General features: G+C 50.0%; 2 protein-coding genes and 1 long non-coding RNA gene across 6 annotated transcripts; 1 reads left to right on the top strand and 2 right to left on the bottom strand.

Annotated features, from left to right (window-relative positions):
- Window positions 1-47: 47 nt before the first annotated feature.
- Window positions 48-10,684, bottom strand: VIPAS39 (VPS33B interacting protein, apical-basolateral polarity regulator, spe-39 homolog). The gene is made up of 20 exons (XM_084520839.1): window positions 10,571-10,684; window positions 10,400-10,492; window positions 10,216-10,315; window positions 9,284-9,427; window positions 8,628-8,666; window positions 8,236-8,300; window positions 7,269-7,325; window positions 6,246-6,338; window positions 5,559-5,592; window positions 5,003-5,105; window positions 4,889-4,916; window positions 4,623-4,696; window positions 3,998-4,073; window positions 3,566-3,700; window positions 2,964-3,005; window positions 2,455-2,544; window positions 1,952-2,038; window positions 1,478-1,567; window positions 1,192-1,296; window positions 48-967 (listed from the first exon to the last, which is right to left on the bottom strand). The coding sequence occupies exons 2-20, from the start codon at window positions 10,490-10,492 to the stop codon at window positions 947-949; spliced, it is 1,476 nt and encodes a 491-aa protein (XP_084376965.1). The 5' UTR covers window positions 10,571-10,684; the 3' UTR covers window positions 48-946.
- LOC311437499 lies at window positions 6,604-7,150 on the bottom strand. Its single transcript, XR_014693524.1, has 3 exons — window positions 7,010-7,150; window positions 6,856-6,912; window positions 6,604-6,724 (listed from the first exon to the last, which is right to left on the bottom strand). It is a non-coding gene; the product is annotated as an uncharacterized lncRNA (long non-coding RNA).
- Window positions 10,685-10,760: 76 nt separating the features above from the next.
- On the top strand, window positions 10,761-16,517 carry AHSA1 (activator of HSP90 ATPase activity 1). Of its 4 annotated transcripts, none has more exons than XM_084520840.1 (9): window positions 10,761-10,967; window positions 11,100-11,290; window positions 11,448-11,530; window positions 11,886-12,003; window positions 13,600-13,688; window positions 13,985-14,116; window positions 14,855-14,956; window positions 15,654-15,705; window positions 16,108-16,517. In XM_084520840.1, the coding sequence occupies exons 1-9, from the start codon at window positions 10,888-10,890 to the stop codon at window positions 16,278-16,280; spliced, it is 1,020 nt and encodes a 339-aa protein (XP_084376966.1). In that variant the 5' UTR covers window positions 10,761-10,887; the 3' UTR covers window positions 16,281-16,517. The 4 variants fall into 4 exon arrangements, with proteins under 4 accessions (XP_084376966.1, XP_084376969.1, XP_084376968.1 ...); XM_084520843.1 differs by having other exon boundaries at window positions 13,982-14,116; XM_084520842.1 differs by lacking the exon at window positions 15,654-15,705 and having other exon boundaries at window positions 14,855-14,976; window positions 16,087-16,517.
- The last annotated feature ends 5,572 nt before the right edge of the window (window positions 16,518-22,089 follow it).

The following is a 22,089-nucleotide window of genomic DNA, read 5'->3' as shown; positions in this document are numbered from 1 at the left end:
ACAGAGTGGCAAAGTGCTCAATGCAGGAAGGAAATAAACAGCCCAAGGAGAAAGAGACAGCTTTATTTCAGGAATGGAAGTGAAGTCTGGAAGGATGGAGCCAGCAGTTGCCTGAGGAGTTGTTTTTCTGAGAAAGTGCAATTCAATCCTTTCTGGCGTAACACTCTGAGAAAAAAAAATTGCTGGGGCCAGCAGGGTTGTGCTGACTGAGAAGGGTCGCTCCTGGCTCTCCATCCAACCCAGCAGGGTTCTGACCAGCTCCGCACAACGTGCTCGCTCTTCCCCTTACTAAGGTATCTGCTGAGAGCTGCAGAGTGCCAGCATGGGGATACAGGCAGAGGCTGCTGCCCTGCCTCTCTGCAGGAGTTCATAAAACGCTTCTTTTCGTAGGGTGAGCCACAACAAAACGAAGAAATGGACTTTAAGGTGCAGCTGGCCCTTTCCCCCATCCCACTCTGACGCAGGGAGAACACAGCCCAGTTGGCTTTACTCTCTCCACAGCCATGACTGGTGATGCCGAAGCCAGCTTGAATGTTACAGGGACTGGTCAGCACTGCCTGCTGGAGACCCATGAGCGTGGCTGACCTCTTCCTCTTGCTAGTTATAAACTCAGACACCACACAGAGGAAACGTACCCTTGCCTTGCCCAGCAACTTCCCTCTGTAAACAAAAGCCATGCCCGGCTTACAGCCAGGTCAAAGAGAATCAGATTCCGAAAGGAATCAGCCCTGGTGGATCAGTTCCGTGGTTTCACTGGCTGCATCAGAGCCGCTGCCTTCAACCAGCCTCAACGCTTCTGTCCCACGAGCCGCAGGCACCCACTGTCACTGACGAACACTGATCATGCAATGAGGAGTAACAGAGTTGCTCTGTTGGCGCTGGACCAGGTTTTGCAGTTCCCTCTCTCGCTGGCAAGGCAACGTCCAAGCAGGCTGCTTGCAGGTGCTCAGTTCTTCCATCGGATTTGCTAAAAGAGAGAAAGCACGACTAACATCAGTGCTGACCGCAGATGTGCTACTTCTATCAGCTTCACCCTTCATTCCTACATTCCTACACTGAATGTAACCCCAAACATGACAGTAGCTTCCCAGGAGGGAGAAAAGAATGTAGGAGAGCCATGCCCTTTCTGCACACCTAACCAAGAGCCATCTCTGATAAGAGTTTCTGCACCAAGAAGCAGGTGTTTCTTACCGTGTTGTTGAGTATGCTGTTTATCTTCTCTTCCTCTGCAGAGCCTCTCTCCACCTTGCATTTATATGCCATCAGCTGGATGCGATCCTTTAGATCCCTGTACGTCTAGATAAACAGCAAAACCAGCACACATCTGAGCGAAGGGGACACTTCCACAGTTGGAAGTTTTCCCAAGACTCAGGAATAAGCAAACCCCACCAGGCACACAGCAACAAATTGCATGGGAAAGCTGGGGAGAAAGAGCAGGCTCCTGTCCCCTCTCTGCGCACACACAGCAAGGACTCACATCTATGACAACATCGTGGCACTTGTATTTTGTGGCAAGGTTCAACCGTGTCTCCACATCCTCTACCAAGCGCACGTATTCCTGCAGCACCTGCAAGGGAAGGAAGAGTGTGTCAGCTCCCTTCTGCAGGTACTTCCTGCACCATTCTTTCACTCCAGCCACAAATTCTTTCAAGGTCACTGGTCACACAGACTTGGCTCCATCCATCCTAAGGCAACAAGTGGCCGGGACGAGTTTGCTAAGGACTCCAAGGGCAGTAAAACTTTGCTCACAAAGCTCCAAGTGCTGTGCTACCTCATTTCTAGGGATGAGGTCAGCCTTTGCCAGATAGATGAAGCATATAGAAAGTAACCGTAGCAAACAAAGCTGGCAGTGCACTGTGGAGAGCTTGCTCTGCACGCAGCTCATCTGGGGAATCAATCATGCCTCAAATCCCAGTGAAGACCAAGAGGACACAGGCAGATCCTTGCTCACCTGGACAGGCGCGTTGTTCCTCTGCAAGATCTCCACCACCCGGTGGAAGCCGATAGGTGCCTTCTTCTTGGTGTAGCCCAGCCAGTTCTGAAACGACAGCCAAACCTTTTGTTAAACCTAACGGGCAGTCCCTCCAGCCACTGCAAGAGGAAGAAACTGGTTCTCCCCTGGAGAAGGAAGAAATAACATCTGTCCAGCTGCCAGCAACGCACCCCACCAGCCACCACACGCACCGCTGGCAGAGCCCTTCATCCAGGGGCTGGGCTCAGGTTGGCTGTGAACCATTTGGTAAAGGGGCACAAGGGCAGCCTGCGACTCTGGCGCAGCTGCTGCAGGCAGTCCAGGCCCAGCAGAGCTCAGGGAGAGGAGGAATATATTGTAACACCCTGCTGGGCCCTGCTGAAATGAAACCAGTCTGTCTGGTAACTCCGGAACAAGCCAGCTATCAGGAGGAGATATCAGCACTTGGAACTGAATTCCCAGCAAGGCTTTCCCCAACTCACCTTGGTGGTAAAGAGGGCATCCACATCCTCCCAGGCTCGCAGCTTGGCACGGGCAGCCAGGGCAGTCAGCACATATTGCTTATCAGGAATCTGCAAGGCAGAGAGCTGCAGTCAGAGCACTAGCACTGCTCAGAAGGCCTGCATGGGATGGAGAGGAAGGGCACCTGCCCCCAGCCTTGTCAGAAACCACAAAAACAGCCGGGCAAGGAAGTGAGATACTGCCTGACACCATGGTCAGCACTGCAGAGAGCAGGAGATGGGGATTTGCAAGTGCTGTTGCAGCCAGGATGCATTGGCCCCTGCTCAGTGGGACAGTGGAAGCCTCCACATGACTCCCACTTGCATTTCTGAGCTTCCACAATGGGCCTGCCCAAGGAGAATGCAGTGCTTCTCCCAAACCCCTGTGTCCATGCTGAGCCTCTCAAACTCCTGTCCAGCCCCCTTGCTAAACACAATTCAGTTGCCCACGTTTTCAGCTGGTGCTGCCACACTGCAGGAAGCTCACATACCTTAAATGTTTTCTTCAGATTGGTCGGGCTGCTGAATGTTCCCTAGAGAGAGCAGACAGTCAGTGCAAACTCAGAGAAGGCCAAGATAGAGGTTCAAACACCTTTCATTGTAAGGCATTTGCCTTGTACATGATGAATCTCCCTGCTATCAAAGTCTCTATGAGCTTTTTGCTCATTACAGTGACAAAGGAAAAACTGACAGAAGAGAGCAACCAACCTACTCCATTAGGTCTCTGGTTTGGTTTTCCCTACATTCTCTCAAGCTGTTGCACCTGCAGCACTTCAGAGACCAGAACCATACACCTCAGCCTCGTGGGATTAAGGACTAATTCTGTCTGCTTGGGGGCAGCACAAGACAGTGATTTCTTTTAGGAAGCAACACTGTGATAGGTCACCCCAGGTTGAATGTCCTTTCTTAGAGCAAAAAAGAAATCTCCAACCTGGTCCCAGATGGCTGAGGTAGCTTCATTTCTCTGGTCTCTCTTACAAATGAAATATGACCTCCCCCCCTTCTTTCCTTAACATGCCCAGCTTAAACACCTCACATACTGAGGGCTACGGGGATGAGATGTAACCTTGGTCCTCTACCACACCATCCTCACCTCGGCCTCCGTGTAGTGGTAGAAACAGGAATAGAAGAGAGTGGTCACTAGTGGCATGTTGAGAATTGAGGCCTTGCGAGGGTATTTCTGAAATATCTCCGACTGCCCAGCGGTCTCCAAGCGCCGATCGTTGGCCTGAGGAAACAGACAGAGAGGGTGAACACGAGTCAGGGCAGCTGCCTGACCCAGTTATGGGGTTTAGGTCTGGGCAGAGGGTTGTGATAGCAAAGCCCAAGCACAGCCTCAGCACACCACGCAGTCTGACGTCTGCTATTTCACACGTGGGTCTGGGTCTGGCACGGCAGCTTGCAGAGCAGTTAAACTGCACCAGCCAGGCAGGCTGTTTAGATGCAGTGTGGTGTGAGTCAGGGACAGATAGGGATCTCAGATAGTTGCGGTCACCTCCTGACCAGCAAAAGAAAAAGTTCATACCTCGATTATGATCTGTCTCTCCAGCAGCGTGTAATGGTCTTGGATGTGGGAGATATCCTCAGGTGAAAATGGCAGCCTGGCCAGACACGCAGGAAGAAAACAGTCAGCAGCTCTTAACATAGCACACTTGGAAGGATGTTTTTCTCTGCTGAATGTGCTCTCCACATACAGGGATGTGGGGAACACCCCCTACTCTTCCCAGCCTGACAGTAGGTACTCCAGCTCTTGCCCCATCAACCCTGCACTCACTGCCCTCTCCAGCTGCCTTTCTCCCAGACAGGCTCCACAGAAGAAAAAAACTATGTGGCATCCCTTACAGAAAAACCTAAAGCTGATGTTACCAATTTCTTTAAGTGCTCAGGCACCCAAGCCTTCACCCTTCACAACCCGATCAGAAGGCCCACAAAGCATTTCTGCCCCCAGGTAAGTAGCAAAAGATGCTGGACTAGTGATCAAGACAAATTCTTCTATGTTATGTCCACAATACCCCACTGCCACTGAGGCAAAGCCAGCATCGGCTTTGGAACTATTTAAGCTGCAGTACTTGGACAGGGGTCTCATTTTCTTTATTACCAGCTTCTGTGGAGCACACATTCCCCTCCCACACTCTTCCGTTTTTCCTTACCCAATGCATCCTTTCAGAAATTCCCTCTTCTTTTCTACATCCTGGATGTTCAAATGCTCCCGATACTGAGAGAGCTGGAGGGAGAGGGAAAAGAAGCACAGTCTGTCTCATGAATTTAGGATGTACAGGACTCCAGGGGGCACAACAGGGATGCAAAGCTCTCGCCTGACAACCAGACACCCTGCAGCCACCTCTCCCTGCCCTTTTCATGCTCAGTGCACCCTCTTCACCAAGCAAAGGGAGCTTCTGCTCCTGGAAATACTCACAGCAACTTCCTCAGTCCTGTCTAGGAACCTGCAAAAGGGATTAAGCAAGGATTAAATGGAGGCAGATACCTAGCAGTGTGCTCAGATCTGCCACGTGGCTGGGCAAAGCCTCACCTGAGCAGATCCAGAAGCATCTTCTGCTCACCGGTCTCCTTGAGGAAATGGATCAGGTGGCACAAGGCCACCTGCCGCACCTCCAGCTCCCGAAACAAGATTTCTACAGGAGAGAGGGATGTGCACGTGTGAGCAAAGCAAGTTAGCACAACCAAGCCAGAGGGGGCTCAGCACGGTGCACGGAGCTGCAAGCAATTAGCAGGATTCAGCAACCTTACCCCACCTCAAAGCCTAGTCTCCAGGGGCTACAACACAGAAGAAGAGACACGTTCACTAGGCTGCTGGGTGAATTCCCAGCAGAATGCCACTCCTGCGGATTCATTCTGATTTACCCCTTCACCACCACCACCTACCAGCATTTAAAGCTCCTCTCTGGGACCCTGATGGGCACCACCACCCCCCTCCCACATTACACCCACTGCAAGAATATTTCACGCTCAGTAAAGCAGCAATACTTTTGGCTGCTGTCTCCCTGTGACTTGCAGCTGGTAAAGAACTAGCCTCTCTGTCCTTAACTGAAACACGCTACAGAAACCCTCGCCCCAGTCACACTCACCTCTCCTTAGCGTCCGTTTCAGGAATATCAGGACCTGTGAGCACAGAGAGGCAGCTCTCAGCTGAACGTACCAGTCTTCACCAGAATTAAGACAGAGAGACAGCAAACTGTCAAGGTTGGCCAAGGCCTGGGGAAACTTTTGTAAGGGTGTCTGAAGGCACAGCTCTTACAGTGCTCAGCTGAATTCTGCAACCCACCGGACACAGGGCAAGCAGTGAGCCAGGGCCGCAGCTGCCTGGCTTCTCTGAAGCTTAGCTTAGAGAGACAAAGAAAAACCTTTCCCTGAAGCATCCAAGGACTTAAAAGACCTGGATGGGGGAAGCTTTGACACAGCTCCACCTGCTGCCTGATGCCGTGGAAACCAGAAAAAATAGAGAAGTCTCAAATCTTCTGTGCTGCAGGGAGCATATTAAACCTTGGCCTTTAAGGAGTTGCTGCAAGGAGACCTTTGAGGGCTGAAGGATCAGGTTCCTTGTTATTACCTGATAAATTCTGCAGGCTGGCAGGAACGCCAGCAGGAATATGGAACTTTCCAGCCTTAAGCTTTGACAATTTTCCGTAACTTCTTCACTTGAGCTAAAGAAACCCCATCCTGCAAGATGAGGAGGCCAACTGACTGTTCACACAAGCACCCTTTGTGGGGTCACCCAGGGGATCCCAGCCCTGTACGGCCCCAGCAGGACTCACGGCTGTAATGACATTCCCATCGTGCCCTGCCACAGCTTCATCCAGGAGCACCAGCTTGTCCTGCAGGGAGCGAAATCTCTCTAGAGAGCACACCTGGAGAAAGAAGAGGTACAAGCAGGCATACGAGACATCAGGCAAGTCCCCATACTGAACCAAGCCCTAAGGCGTTACCCAGTCTTTCCACATGAGCCCTTCAGTACCACAACTCACTGCCCCACCAACCGCTGGAGGACTTCCCATTCAGCTGAAGCCATGTGCTGTGCGATCCCTGGGAAGCTGTCAGCTGAGGCTGTGGAGTTAGCCCTCGTTACTGCCTGGGTTAGCACAGCAGACACCATACATTTAGCACAAAGACAAGGCCAAACTTCCCTGCATGCCACAAACCACCAGTCCTGACAGGAGGAGGGAACTCCATAGTGTTCTTCCCACGGAGGAGAATGGAAAAGTAGAACTGCACGACTCTTCCCCCCTTCTTTACCCTGTAATTGTGGCCTCTCTCAGCCTTTGGTCCACCTGCCCTCTGTCCAGCATGCCTCAGCACGGCAGCTATTAAGGACAGGCAGCTTCAAAGGCAGCTCTTAAGGGCTGCACACAGCTCCTGGGCACTCACTGCGAACTGAGGCAGCTGACACTAAGATTCCATCTTCATCCCTCTGTTTGCCACCAACTAAGCAATGAAATAAAGCCCCCCAGCCTTGGATATCTTCCATAAACAGAGCCCCATGGAGATGAAAGGGTAGAGAGGGGTGCAGCAGTGCAGGTACCTCCTGTCAAAGCTGAGCAGACTCAGTTAATAACCCAACAAAACCCTCCAGGTCTTCTGCTGCTCCTGAGCTACAGTGATCTCTGCGCTGCCACCTGGCAAAGCAACAGACAGGCACAGCACCATCCCTGCCAGATGCTGCAAGCAACACGGATCCCTTTCCTGCTCATGGAACAGCCAGAAGCATGGAGAAACACAAAGCAGTTTGGGAGCACCCCCCATCCTTCTCTTGAAAGCAGATGAAAGAGGAATATTCTTACCTTGCCCCTCTGCATTCGCCTGACTGTATCTTTGGGGCTCCAATCACTGCTGTAGTCCTGCCACAAGAGAAAGAAAGAGGAACTCAAGAGAACAACAAATTACTGAAAACCCAAATATAAAAGGGGAAAATAAAAAAAGCTGATCCAGTTCCTCCCTACTAGGGAACCACTGCACACGAGTGTCTCAAGTCAATATATAACTGCAGGTCAGATGTTACAAGCATAAGGGCACAGAGAGCTACTGGAAAGGCTCACAGAGTGCTTTTATACTCCACTGGTAGAATTCAATATTGGTCAGATAGAAAGGAGGCTCAGCGTCTGGCTTGAACGCTGTGTGTCTATGTCTGCTGGTAAAGGCACCGGTTTCTGTCTGTGTTCATCTGTGTGGCCAGCTGTGCTAGCACTGTGCACGTCTGCAGCTGTTGGGGATGTGTGCTCAGCCTTGTCACAGTCCGGACCTGTGGACAGGGAAGCACAGCCTCACACCTGCTGGGCTGGGACAAGAGGAATTCACCCAGTCCCCAGAACTCCTGGATTCTGCAGCACCTAGCACTGCCTCTATGGGAGAAGAATGCTCCTGCCAGCTGGTGCCCCATGTCTGTGCCCTCCCTGTCCCAGGGATTCACGAACAAGAAGTTTAGAAACTTTTAGGTTTCTTTTAATGAGCACACAGTTCATCTGACCAAACATGAAAGCAGTTTACTGGCAAAGCGCTATTTAGAAATCCTTTTCACAGAGACTGCTGGGCCTTCAGCAGGGGAAGGAATAACCAATACCCTCAGCAAAGCTCCCTATTTCTGGGTAAGGGCAGAGAACACCTAAATCAGCACTGGGTCTGCATTTTGCAGCTCCCTGTCCTAATCACTGCATTGCCCTCTGCTGTCTGAAAGAGCCATTAATCAATTCCCATAAAACCTTCGGAGCACAAAAAGCTCTCATCTCAGCACTACAAACACGGGCTGCTCACCTTGTACTCAGCTTTTGGTCTGCGCAGCTCTGGGGCATAGTTTTTAACTCCTGTGTCTGAGAGGGCTGAAAGGGAAGGACAAAACTGAGGAGCACAACAAAATCCTGACTCATACCTACTTCCAAAACTGCCCTGTCCTTGGTTTCTGTGTCAGAAGACCCAAATGCAAGCATCAAATGGCTATACAAAGTTGCTTTAAACCCAACAGTCATCAGTTGTACATAAACGGATTCCCTCAAATCATCACGCCAACCCTTTTGCTGCTTTGCTGAACAACTTTCAGACAACCCATTTCTGTGATACCACAGAGATGACACCACCTTTTTTTGGAAATGCTGTGGTTTATGCAAACCTACACCCATCCCAAAATGACGCAGGGGTTCTGAACTTACCATCCGAAAGGGACTGTAAACTGGGAAGTTTGTTTCGTCCTGCAATCAAAACAAAACTCATGAAAGAGTGTCTCTGCTCTGGTAACATCTCTTGCAGAGGGAACACGGGTCGAGACTGCAGTCCGGTGAGCTGCAGCCATGCGAGTGCAGAACAGGCCACTCTGCAGAGATACGTGCCACACTGGCATAGCTGGGGCTCACCTGCTTGCAGCCTGAGGCTTTGAAATAGCCTGTGCCATCACAAACCGTGCTGCACACTATCCCATGTTGCACACTGCTACCAGCAGCAGTGAGCCAATGAGGGTCAGGTGAGGCCTGCATGGATCAAACCAGTCCTTTTGCAGCCTGCTCTTTTCCACTGTGCAAACAGATTGTGAAGTGCTGTGCTCTACCTTGCTATTCTGTGGAGCCTAGCTTATCAGAAGCCAAAATCCCCAAAGCCACCTCCCACTATGGGAGAGCTGCCTGTCTTCTGCACGAGGCAGGCGCAATCACCAGTTTCTGACCGGTGACAGATGCACCCTCACAGTGAAGAGGGACTGGAGCTTCCCTGTTTTGTAATACTCTTACTAGTGATTTACATAAGGTAACTTGATTTCCCCTTGATATTCTTGTGGGAAAAAACATTTGCCTGTACTGTGTATGAGGAACCTCACCTTTGAATAGGCTGCTTAGGGAGTAGGAGGAAACTTGCTTGGGTAAAGCGGCATTGGAGGAAGAGCCCTTTTGTAGGCTGGAGTCTCGGCCCTCCAGGGAGGTAGAGCTGCTGGAGGCGGTCTCTTTGATTGACCAGGAGATGCCTGTGCACAGACAGAGGGTATTCAGAACAGGGAAAGAGAAACCACCCTGTAAACAAAGTTCTTACGGCAGGGTAGGAATATTATCAAGGGTGAATCGGTCAGTTCTGCACTAACTGTCCTGGTTAAGTCTGACACCTGGTGCTAACTGGATGCACTGTGCAGAATCCCAGTTTCATGTAACAGTACTTGTCAAACAGCTGCTTACTGCCCTCTGGAAATGGTTGCATTTCAGCAATGCTATACAGCTTGTTATAGCTTGTATTAAAAAGAAAAGCATATGCTACTCAACATTTGGGTGTCTGTTATGACGTAAAGCATCATCCATGCTCTACAGGTACGCAGCCAAGACAGAGAATCCCTGTCTTGCCTCAGATAACAGACAAATAAGAGCAGACCTCCCTGGACAATGGGGAACTAAGACAGGTTTCCTCCCTGCACTGACAAAACAGCTGTCAATGTTCACATGCATTCCTCTCTCTTCTGTTTGTTCAAGACACGGGTTTCCCTTTTTCATGCATTTTTTCACATGCTTTAGGACAGGGCAGTACAACAAAATAGCTGATGGGCAGAGACACTGGATGGGAAAAGGCAAAGGACGGACTGCTGGGAGGAGCTGCAGCACAGGCCAGGAAGGGGCTCAGTGGGTGATCCCCATGTAAAATGTTCGCTGGCTCGCAGGTGCCACGCTTCCTGCGGGCGATGAGCTCCGAGGCAGGGCAGCCAGCAGCGGGGGCACAGACCCGCAGGGGTGGGAGGGGGCCTCGGGAGACCCCGGGGCCTGCACTCACTTCCCACGGGCTCCCCGCTCCAGCTGACCTTCTCCAGCTCGTCCTCCTCATCGTCGACGATGTCCCGCAGGCTGTTCACCGCCCGCTTGGACTCCTTCAGCTGCGGACAGACACGGGGGGCTCGCCTCAGGCCGCCTCACCGGGGAGCCCCGGGGGAGGGCCCCGCGGGGCAGCCGGCCCCTACCTGGCACAGCTCGTCGTCCTCGTCGTCGAAGGTGAAGGCCCGGCACTTGGAGCTGTGCCAGTACTCCTCCTCGTCCGCCCGCGGCCGGCTCATCTGCAACGGCAACGGCAGCGCCACAGCAACGGGGGGCTCAGCGCCACGGCCCCCGCCCGCCGCCCGCTCCCCGCTCACCTCCCCTCACGCCTCAGGCACCGGCCGCTGAGGAAGGGCGGCCGCGGCGCGCGCGCGGGGCACGCCGGGACTTGTAGTCCGCCCGCCGCCCCCCCGCCCTTCGCCTGCTCCTCGCGTGAACTACGAGTCCCGGCGTGCCCCGCGCGGGCGCCTCCTGAGGGGAGCCGGGCGGAACGAAAAGTCGCGGCGGAACCCCGCAGCCGGGGCGGCGGAAGGGAGCGGGGCCGGCGGCGGAAGGAAGGCGGGAGGCTGGCGGTTCTAGCAGCTTCCACGGGAGGCAGCAGCAGCAGCAGCAGGAGGAGGAGGAGGAGGTCCCGATGGCCAAGTGGGGCGAGGGCGACCCGCGGTGGATCGTGGAGCAGCGGGCGGACGCCACCAACGTCAACAACTGGCACTGGTGAGCTGCGGGGCCCGGCCGGGCCAAGGGAGGCGCCCCCGGGGATGGGGGGGGCCGGGGAGGGCCCGGTTCTGCCCCCCCCCAGTCCCCGAGGGCCCGTGACGGACCGCCCGGCGCGGCGCTTCCCCGCAGGACGGAGCGGGATGCCTCCAACTGGTCCAGCGAGCGGCTGAAGGCCCTGCTGCTGCCCGTGCGGGTGGAGGGCGAGGAGGGGGCCTGCGAGGTGACCGAGGTGAGCAAGCTGGACGGGGAGGCCTCCATCAACAACCGCAAGGGGAAGCTCATCTTCTTCTACGAGTGGGCCATCAAGCTGGCGTGGACCGGTGAGTGGCGGCGGCCCCGGCTTCGAGGCTGGGTGTAAGGGGGAGGTTAGGGGGGCCCAGCGCGTTGGGAACTGCACTAATGGGGAGCGACGTCACGTTGCTCGCAGCACAGCCACAGTAAGGGACGGTGGTCCAAGCAAAATCGCTGTCGTTGCAGGCACCTCAAAGACAGGAGTGAAGTACAAAGGCTATGTGGAGATTCCCAACCTCTCGGATGAGAACGACGTTGATGAAGTTGAGGTGAGCGCGGCTACAGGCTGGCACTGCTGGGTGTGCGGCTGTTCTAGGGAGAGCCCTCAGGGCATGTTTCCTTTGCGTAGAAATTTCCTGCGTTTGAGACCTCTAACTTCCTGTTGCATCTTTTATCAAATTAATTTTTGCCTTTCATGTACGTGGGATCTGTCTGTAGCACGCAGAGGGTTTTAGGTAGGTGTGTATGTTGCTGTAGGCCAACAGTAGATGAAATAGAAGACTTTGTAAAACTGCAGTGCAGCTTGTGAAAACTTAGCTGAAGTCCGGCTGTGATGTTGGATCGAGTAACAGAAGGATGGTGCAAGCACAGATTTGTTAACTAGCGTTTGTCCTTCTTGTTTAGATCCTTGTCAGCCTTGCTAAAGATGAGCCTGACACTAACTTGAAGACCCTGATGAAGCAAGAGGGTGCAGAGAAGATCAGAGATGCAATAAAAACTTACATCAGCACTCTCAAAACAGGTACATGAGAAGGAGAGGGGTTATGGGACCCTTAGGGGTAGTACTCAATAAGGGTTGGGGGCAGAGGAGAGGGATTATTCCCCTCCTCAGGAAGGCTTTCAGGAAACAACCATTACCTTCTTATCTCTTTAGAAAATGGTTAGTGTTTGGCACAAAGCACTTCTATCTGTAGACACTGTAGTGCAGTCCAGGTTGACTTTGATGGGAATCCATTAATAAAGAGCATTTTCTGATGGGTGTTTTTTAAAACTGGGACTGTCCTTCTCCTGCTGAAGGTCAGCTATAGGGAAAACGAACCTGGTAATGTGTGTTTGCTGCCATGGTGATGCTGAGTGTCAGCCACTGCGTGTGGCACGAGCTGGCCGTTAGTGAGCTCACTCCATTCAAAGGTGTGTTTTTCTCTACTAGTGTGGCAAAAGAGAAAAGCAGCGCACTGAAAAGGAGCCTGGGGCTATTTGGATTTGAGAATAGCTGGTAACTTAAAGGTACTCTGCAGGTTTTGCTGGTGTCACTCAGTGAGCAGTCTCAGCATCTGGAACAAAACACTTTTAGAGAAAAACAAATCTCTGATTCCAGCAATGCTCTTTGGTAGAGTTCAGCTCTGCTCTCTAATCCAGGCTGAAAATCCTAATGTCACTTTTTGTATCTGTTTTATTACATTACGCCACACACACTCAACATTCAAGTTTCTTTCAGTATAAGCCACCACAGGTTGCTGGATCAAGTTTCTGTACCCTTGAGTTTTTAAATTTCACTGTTCAAACTGGGAGGTGCCGTCACCCAGAGGAAGATGAGAATGATGTTCGGAAAGAACCGTATGATCTGGTGGGCTGAAATAAAGAGTAGCTGGTGGGAAATAAGTATTTCAGCATTTGGGATTATAGAATTTTTAATAAAGTTCTGTTACATGATGGAGTTTTGCCGGTTGGAACAGACAAAAGGGAAGGCAAGATCAAACCATCCTATGAGAGGTAAAGGCAGAAGTGACAGAGCCGTAGGAAAAGCAAACGTGATGACGAAATGAGCTGAAACTTCTGGTGGAGTTACAAAAGTATTTGGGCAGGGCACCAGAGAGACCTCCTCCGGGTTTCTGTGTGTTGCCCAAAAAGGATAAATTGAAGATGGAGTTAGAAGTAACTAGAAATAACTTCATTCTGTACTACAGTCATCTGAGAAATGGGGAACCAGTCTGAAAAGCAACTTAAAGTTTGATTTGTTCAGATCATCAAGGTAAAAGTATCTGAAACCCAATTGCTATTTGTACTGGGGAGTGAGAGGGGAAAGAATCAACATGAGAGCAAGGCAGATGTTGGTAGAAAAGTGATGTGTACGATGGCATATGCTGAGGCTAGGAATAGGAAGAAAGTTCCTAACTCTTGCTGTAGACAGGTTTTCTTATGTCCTTCAGCGGTGAGTAGTGAGTGCAAAATGAGACCTGTTTACCTTTTTTTGTTTGTTTAACTGGTTTCAAGATGGGGCTGCCAGCAAGAGCAGGGGAGAAACCAGGAAGACCCTTTTTGTTGTATGTTTCAAATGAGAGATGAAAGGTCTGTTTGATCTATTATTGGTTTCACGGGCACATTGCTGTCTTTCCAGAATTCACCCAGGGCATGATACTGCCCACAGTGAATGGTGAACACATGGAAACAACACCTCAGGTGGCACCTAAAGCAGAAGACCGCAAGGTAAATAAAACTGCAAACGTGCTTTTGGGTCTCTGAAGAAGTGTATTAGATTTTGGGGCTTACAGGAACAATGTTGTAGGATATGTGTGCAGTAACTGTCAACCTGTGGTTCAGGCCTGTTTCCATTTGTAGCAGAAATTAATTCAAGCAGACCAATAAACCCACTTTTTATACTCAAACATGATGTTGCATGTTTCCCTAAGGCCTTTGTTTTTTCCTTGGATACGTGACTATTTACTGAGATGATTGAGAAAAAGTACGTGTGTTTTTTCAGTTGTTTGTTGTTTTGTTAGAAGGCTGCCAGCAGCAGTTCTGCCACGTCGCAGTCCAAATCCATAGGAGTCAAGATCCCTACATGTAAAATCAGCTTGAAGGACACGTTCTTAACATCTCCTGAGGAGCTCTACCGGGTATTCGTTACTCAAGAGGTAATTCCAGGCTCGTTCTGTTGTTGCACACAGGAGGTTAGTTATAAGAAGCTTTTTAAGGCATTCTGTAGGACACTCACAATCCGTGAGAATGGAACAAGAAAGCTGGTCTGCACAACAGTTGCTTGAAGCTCGTGCATGCATTTTTCATGCAGCTGACAAGAGACTGTTAATGCCAGCCAGCTCCAGGCTGCTGTCAGCACCTGGCTGTAGGTGTGTCCCTTACTGCATGTGATCACATCTCTTGGGATTTACAGTTGCATGCTTTTGGATTTTGTTGTTTCCTTTTAAGTTTAGGTGCCGTTAGCCTTATTAGGGGATAGATCCTCTCCCTGCATACTTTTACATAGTGTAAGTACAGACAGCAGCATTGTATCATTAGTTAAACATGGTCTTAGCTTTTGGTTCCTCCTTCAATAAAATAAATATCATATTTTCATTGGACCAGGTTTCATTAGGGAATTCATCAGGGTAAATCAAAGCATGGTTTAGAGAACAAGTGCACAGAGCACATACTGAAAGCTGGGGGTTCTTTTCCCTTGGTAAGCAAGATGCTGCTGTAGTGGCTATAGCTGTGCTTTTCTGGCCAGGCCAGGGGTTTTGTCTTTTCTTGTTGAAGACCTCGTTCTGTTGACTCACCTCCTCTTCCAGAAGTTTTGTAGCTAGGTGGGAGCTATTGGGAAATAATTTTGCCGGTGGATAATGGCAAGTAATCCTGGTCTCCTGAATTCTTTTCAGATGGTTCAAGCTTTCACCCACGCACAAGCAGCTCTGGAGGCTGATAAAGGAGGCAAGTTCCAGTTGCTGGATGGCAGCGTCACAGGAGAGTTTGTTGACCTAGTAAGTACCAACTTGTGCAGGTGCATCTTGCTTTGGGGCAGCCTTTTTGTTTTTGAAGCAGCAGTTTTGTAATACTGTAATTGAGTTATAATGCACTAATCAGGAATCCCTAGCTGGTGCCTGGTGGTTATCTATAATTGCTGTTGAAGGGTTCCCTAGAGTAGAAGTAAATGCATGGGACTGTAGCCTGGGGAGAAAATCTAGCATCTAGTCCTGCATCTGCCCTGTCTTTGTGTGATTTTAATTAGTTATTGAGGGTGGGAGAGGTATTAAAGATAGCAACTGGCCCTTTTCCTCTTTAGCCCTTGTGCCAAAGAAGTCTTGTGGACAGGGAATCTGTCTCAGTGTCTGAATCAGAAATTGCAGTCTCAGTGACTTTCTTCCAGTGATAGGTAGCACCTGAACGTGGTGAACAGCGTTCAGAACTTGCACTCATATTCTGTGGGCTACTATTGGAGTCTGAATCTGTAAGGCTTCCAAAATTACTTTTTCCTGTGTTCTTGCCCATGCCTGCTTCAGGTTTAGCCTGGTCTGCCTTCCTAGAGGAGGGGTGGAAATAAAATACCACTTAAAATCAGCTTGTGGTGTTCTTGAGGGACTTCTTAAGATCAAACACAGTTATAGTTGTTTTCAGTTGGACTGCAGGATTTGCAAAAACTACTATTCCTCAATGTCGCTCTCTGTCTCTCTTTCCCAGGTCCCTGAGAAGCAACTTGTTATGAAATGGAGATTTAAATCTTGGCCAGCTGGTAAGTAGTCCAAAAGGGACTCTGGCATTACAACTTGAGCCTGTGTTTGAAGGATTCCAGCCCCACTTCTCACACAGCACTCCGGCTAGCAACCAGGGTGCCTTAGCCCCGGTTCATATCCTGCACAGTGGGGTCAGTCGTGATCCACTGGTTAGCAGCAGTCGGGGATCAGGAACAAGGAAGCAGCAGCTTCAGCCACAGCCAAGCAAGCTGTAACTGCTTTGAGCCCTGTGAAAAGAGCTTTCTCCTCCCTCTCTTAGGAAGGCCTGCAGCTGTCATAAATAGATCCTACTGGGGAGGAGCCTGGGGAGTCTTTTTAAGCGGTGCTGTGTGAGAGGAGGAGGAGGAGAACGTACTGCGCGTACTGCCTGCTGATGACAGATTTATTTTGCTTCCTTCTAGGGCACTTCGCAACAATTACCTTGAACTTCACTGACAAAGGTGGTGAGACGGAGGTGTGCTTGGAAGGCAAGGGCATTCCTGCCAGCGAGGAGGAAAGAACAAAGCAAGGCTGGCAGCGCTACTACTTCGAGGGCATTAAACAGACATTTGGCTATGGCGCCCGCTTGTTTTAATAATGGTTGTTGGAAAGGCTCTCCCTGAAGACTCTGCCACGTGGACTGATACATTTCTCACCTCTCCCTTTCTAATCTTGGCCCTGCTGCTGGGTAGAGTGGGATGACAGGTGATGAGGAAGGCCATTGAGCAGCACCACTTTCAGTCCCTCACTGCTTTGTGCATGTCTCGTGCTGCAGGGGATTCTCTTACATGTACATACTTCTATTGCTAAATAAACCTAACTTAAAAAAACACCACGGTACTTGCGTGTTCAGATCGGCTTAAGTTCAAAGGTTTGGTGGCCAGGCTGAGGGAGGGATCTGTCTGGAAAAACACTGATCAGTGAGGAGTGTTGATCCCAATGTGATTTACTCCTCACTTCTGGGTGAGTGGAGAGCATGAGCCTGATGCAGTTTTTAGTTTGAGCAGCTGCTTGCTTTCTCTCTGCTTTTGATCTGCTAGTAAATGTTTTGAACCCTTCCCATTTTTGAAGAGATTTAAGATCATGTTAAAGCTATCCCTCTCCTCCCTTGCATATTGCTCTCTAACACAATCCTTTCACACACTCGTACTAGCCTGCTCCCCAAGAACGACGATTATTTTGTCACTCAGTGTCCAAGGAAATCAGCAAACCACTGTTGGGCAAACTCTCACCTACAAGATGGTTCTAGCAAGGGTCAGCTACCTCTAAGAGCTCCAGGCCAAAACAAACTAGACTCAATGGGGGTGGGATTTATTCCTCTAAGATAAACAAGGTGCAGTACTTCTGGCTGACCCCACTTCAGCTGCTGCCTCTGTGGGTGAGGAAGAGCCATTAGCTTGTTCTCTTCTGCTAGTACAGCCTGTTCCCTGAGGTATCTTCTAAAGCACATAAACTGGTTATTTGGGGGAAGAGAGGGAGGGAAGAGGTGAGTTCCACTTGGAAGTGTCAATCTGCCTAACCTGTAGGGTGACCGAAGTGCTAGATCTTACATTTTAGGCATCAGCTTCTCTTGCTTATTATGGTTTTTGCTAGTGGTGATCTGCAGAGCAGCACCAGCAAACTTGAAGTAATGTTGCTGCATGAGAATTACTGTGCTTTTTTGATTTTTTTTTCTTTTAAATCATTAACACGTATCCATCCTCATCTGTAGAAGACAGGAAAAAAAATAGCAGGAGGAATGTGGAAAACAGAAGGCAGGAAAAATATATCTGTTTTTGTAAACAGACACTTACAGTTTGAGTTGCCTTTTAGCACATGGAGAGCATTTCTAGCCTTTTCCCTCCCACTATTCTGGCGTGATTATTTGTGGTACAGTGCTAATGAACATCAAGAAAGTGGTACGAAACAGTATATGACAGAAAATATCTGACTATATGTCAGAAAAGGAAGTTGTACAAAGCATGAGCACCTGTACTTACAGGAGGGCTTCCCTAAGCCATGTTTTCCTGGATGTGTCCTGCAGGGCTATCTTCCTTGAAGTGCTGGCTGGCTGGGAAAGGGGTGGAGATATTTTCCTGGGGTTCCTGTGCACAGGATACTGTATGCATGTTTTTGGGCTTCAGGATCAGACATGGGGTGTGCACACCCCAATGTCACTGCACAGCATGCCTATGTGCTGTGTTTGGTAATTCCTGAGCAGAATTGTGGGAAAATAAACAGCCAGGCCCACTAGCCTGCTCACAGACAAGACGAGAGCTTTGTTAAGAGCAAAATTATTTAAAACTGAGAAGACAAGCACACTCAAATAACTTGAGACAAGCCTACCTGAATCCCGCTGTCCTTGCGGTGCTTGGTCGGCCGGCCACGCTGTGGCAGCAGCGTTCCCGTGCTGCAGGGCCCCTTGGCGCAGCTGAGGCAGGGCAGCAGAAGGCAGGCTGCACTAATCACCTGCTGCTGGAAGGTTAGGAAGTGGGACAGGAAGGCAGCTGAAGTGGAATTTTAATTGCCTTCCTTTCATCACAAGCAGGGTTTGCTTTGGATGTCCTGCTGCTACTCTAATAGGACACACTTTGGCCTCAGCCAGCAGCTCGCAGGCATGGGGCTCACGGGCTCGGGGTTTGCTCAGAGGCTGGCTGAGGGCTCCTCCAGCAAAACCAACAACCCAGGGTTATGCTGGTGCTGCACCAGCTGGCTCCCTGCCCCTCCGGCTGGCAACTGCCATCCCCGCAGGATGCGTAGCCATGCCTTGGCTGCTGTTCTCAACACAATGTATGGGATTAAACCACGGGTGAAGGAAAGCATGTGCGCAAACAGCAGGCTACGAGCTAGTGCTTAGCCTGAGGCACAGTGAATCAGGATACACTAACTTTGTAAGGGAGCACAGCAGCTGTAATGCCTTACAGTACTCCTGCTGTTCACTTGGTGAAGGTGATCTGAGTCTTGCTTTACTGCACGTGGCTGAAACTCTGCGTGGTCTCAGCAAAGCATCCTGCTTGTTCACCTAAAACTAACATCTGGTGTGGCTATGCAGATGCTAATGAGACGCCCTAGACCTTTGCTTTACTTGGAATTGTCAGGAGATCTGGACACAGTTTGCAGTCCCTCAACTATCTGGGGGAGGGATGACTCTGTAAGATGAGGAAGAAAAGCGAGTTCATATTCCCGTGCCCAGAGGCTCCTCAAGAATCTAAAATGATGTGAGCTAAGAGGGAAAGTCATGAGAATTCAATAAAACAAAATTGTTTTGTTAAAAAACACACACACAAAAACAGATATCAGAAGTAAACAGTGAATTTTTCAGTGATAAGAGGTCAGAGGTGAATGCTAAATGGCTACACAGTTATGAGGCACATGGAGATGAGTAAGGCATAGCCTTACAAATCAAAGAAAAAGATGTGGGGTCCCAACCAAAGGGAGATGGGAGTTGGTCTCTGAATTTCTAACAGCTGGTGATAGGGTGCCATTAAAAGTTTATGGGGATTCAGAACAAGGGTGGACAAATTCATGAAATTAAAAAACAACCAAGGTCTATTAAGCAAAAATGACCACTGCATTTGACTCAAGACATCTTTTGGCCACCAGCTGCTTGCAACAAGGAAAGCATTTCAGGGAAGTAGCAATATGCTTGCCCTTCTCTTCTCTTTACTCATTCTTTCTAGTTACCAACTGTTGACTACTGTAAGCATCCGCTGGTTTAGGTGGACCTATGTTATGACCCATTTGTCCCTCGCTGGTGTGTTTTAATCGTTTGTCTTTGTGAAACTTCTAAGGGAAAGTCAAGCCACAAATCAAAGCGTGTGAAATCCCCTAGTTTAGGTTGCTACTGAAACTGCTTTGAAACATCATCCCAAAGCTACTTCACTACCAGTGCTATAAGAATAGAAGTTAAAAACCAAACAAAAACAAAACAGTGGCAGCAAGTTAAAAGTAGTTGGATGTTTCCAGCATGACAAGGCCTGATGCAGTTTACCCTAGAAGAATTAGGGTAAGAAGTAACAACCAGCACACCTGTATCTTCTAAATCAAGCACGGTTTGTATCCTAATTCCTGTCTTTGGTAGAGTATCTGGTCTTAATATTAAGACCTAGGGCACTGCTTTATAGGATATTTTTGTTAGTAAATAAGGGAAGGCCTAACAGAGCTTTAATGAAGCCAGTACTTTTCAGTACAGACGATAGTATGATTGATAAAAGTTTAAAACAACATACAACACCACCAGGGCTTTAAAACCCTTACAAGACAAACGTAGAGTTGAAAATGTTCTTGAACAAATGATGCAACAGAAAGAAAAAAGAGACCTTTCAAATGAGGATAAATTTAAATTGTGATGGAAGAGAATAAAAGCTGCCTGAACAGGCTGGTGTCTGTAGGTATTGGGAAGAAATCTTTTCACATAGCATTAAGAAAGCTCCAAACGAGACCCTGTGGCTTTGGTTTGGAGCTCAGCACTTCAAGAAAGCTGTAACTTACCTGGAGGAAGTCCGCTGCTGGGCAATGAGAACGATCTGAGGTCCAGAGGCACAGCTTCTAGGGAAAGCCTGACAGACTTGCATTTGTTTAGTCTAGAGATGAGAAGATGGGGTAGGGGGGATAGGGAGTGGGGAAATAAGGAGAGCAGTGATAAAATTCTGCAAATACGTGAGAAGTGGGAGCAAATAAGGAAATAATATGCTCTCCATGACCATTGCAGATAAGATACAGTAGGCTTAAAATAAAGCAGGAAAGACTTCGGTTGGCTGCTAGGAAAATATGTCTCCCTGTAAGACCAGTAAAGCTGAGGGATACGGTGGCACCTCCGTCACCGCAGCGCTTTAAGATCAGCAGAGAGCGAGACCCGTTGGTGAGGCATGATTTGCTCAGGTCCCCATGTAGATGATTTCTGGTGGGCCCATCTAAATCCTTTTTCTGTGGTCCTCCACCCAAGGTGCAAAGGTCGTGATGGCAGGGGGAGGACTTTCTCCTGGCAATTCAGAAACCTGTGGTGGCCCTGCCAGGGCAAGCCCCTGCAGGACAAGCCTGTGAGGCCACTGTGGCAGGGGGATGCAGACTGTGGGTCTGTGTGGGGCCTGGCGAGGCAGGGCTGTGGTCCCTATGACCAAGCCCCCATGCGAGGTGAGAAGAATAGCTGACATGCTTTCGGGGACCTGTAACAAAGCAAGGGATGGGCCTCGGATGCTTGTCTCCGGCATTTCCAAGGGGCAGCTGGCCGCAGCGGGCAGGGAAAGGAGGGTGAGAAATTCCTTTCCCAACTGCGAATGTGTGGGACCATTCTCTGTGGGAAGAGAAGGAGCACAGCCCAGCCCATGGACACATTTGGCAGGGTTACTGTGGCGTGGTTTCGCATCCCCAGGGCCGCAGCTCAGTGTCTCCCGCTGTGGTGTTGGTGCAGGTGGAGCAGAGGCAGCACTGGGTTGGGCACCGAGCAGGGCCCACCTCTGGGCTCAGGGACAGAGCAAAGCCCACGGCACCAGGTCGTGCTGCAAGATGGTTAGGCCAGTGTTTGTGCCATGGCCAGCAAGGCAGCAGCTGAAAAAAAATGCAGCCAATGGGGTTTCTTTTCTTTTTAATGCTTCAGTTTTAAGTTTAGGCCCCAGGACTGTCACAAACATGCATTGCTGTTTTCTAGCCCAAGGCCGGGACTCATGTGCCAGGTCTGCTCCGCTCAGCTGCACATCAGGTACCAGGGAGGTGGCACAGCTGAGCCACCTGAAGCTCCACACCAGGCTGGCAACCCAGAACAAGTCAGTTCAACCCATCAAGAAGCGCTGTGTGTAAAGCGGCGAGCAAAGATACAGCTTGAGACTTTGCCACAGACTTGCTCTGCTCTTGGGTGGCACCTGCAGCTCTGGTGCCTCTTGCCCTCACCTGCAGAACTGTGGTGGCAGTTCTTATTTCCATATCCTTGCCCCATGGGATCTCTGTACCACAGGGCTCAGCACCCAGCACTGCAGGGACCTTGTCCTGCAGAGCTGAGCTCAGCCCACTGCCCCCAGGTTGGGCTCCAAGCAAGTTTTGGTGCTTCAGAAAATCAGAGGGGAACTCACCATGACGGAGCAGCCTTCTTCTAGAGGAGACATCTGCTGCTCCCTAGCAGGGGCCAGTGAAGGCGCCAGGCAGCTGTGGAGCAGAGCCATGTGCCAGAGTCCCAGATAAACCTTGTCAGATGTGCAGCCAGCACACAGCAAAAGGAGCAAGAGCAAAGGAGAGGAAACAGCTGGTAATAGCAAGAGCTTGGAAGTGGTCACAATTTATGCAGCAAATTAACGGCCACAAAAAGCTGTGATCCCTGGGAAGCTTTGCTAATCCCTCTGCTATCATTAGCTTCTGACTGTGGAGGTTGTTTGCCAAATCAGTTTTCCAGCTGGGGTGATGCTTTTTTTTTTTTTTTTTTTTTTTTTTTTTGC

This window comes from Aythya ferina, assembly GCF_964211825.1.
Source record: "Aythya ferina genome assembly, chromosome: 5".
Lineage (NCBI taxonomy): Eukaryota > Metazoa > Chordata > Aves > Anseriformes > Anatidae > Aythya > Aythya ferina.
The sequence above is the reverse complement of the archived record's forward strand: the minus strand, read 5'-3'. Positions and strand labels throughout refer to the sequence as shown.

What these genes read in the sequence shown, in the direction of transcription:
- AHSA1 (XM_084520843.1), top strand. Translation starts at nt 10,888, where the DNA reads ATGGCCAAGTGGGGCGAGGGCGACCCGCGGTGGATCGTGGAGCAGCGG. An exon ending in AACGTCAACAACTGGCACTG is followed by an intron (nt 10,968 to 11,099) that starts GTGAGCTGCGGG and finishes GCTTCCCCGCAG; the next exon opens with GACGGAGCGGGATGCCTCCA. An exon ending in ACGACGTTGATGAAGTTGAG is followed by an intron (nt 11,531 to 11,885) that starts GTGAGCGCGGCT and finishes CTTCTTGTTTAG; the next exon opens with ATCCTTGTCAGCCTTGCTAA.
- VIPAS39 (XM_084520839.1), bottom strand. Translation starts at nt 10,492, where the DNA reads ATGAGCCGGCCGCGGGCGGACGAGGAGGAGTACTGGCACAGCTCCAAG. An exon ending in GAGCGGGGAGCCCGTGGGAA is followed by an intron (nt 9,428 to 10,215) that starts GTGAGTGCAGGC and finishes GTCTGTGCACAG; the next exon opens with GCATCTCCTGGTCAATCAAA. An exon ending in GCCACGATGTTGTCATAGAT is followed by an intron (nt 1,297 to 1,477) that starts GTGAGTCCTTGC and finishes CTGTTTATCTAG; the next exon opens with ACGTACAGGGATCTAAAGGA.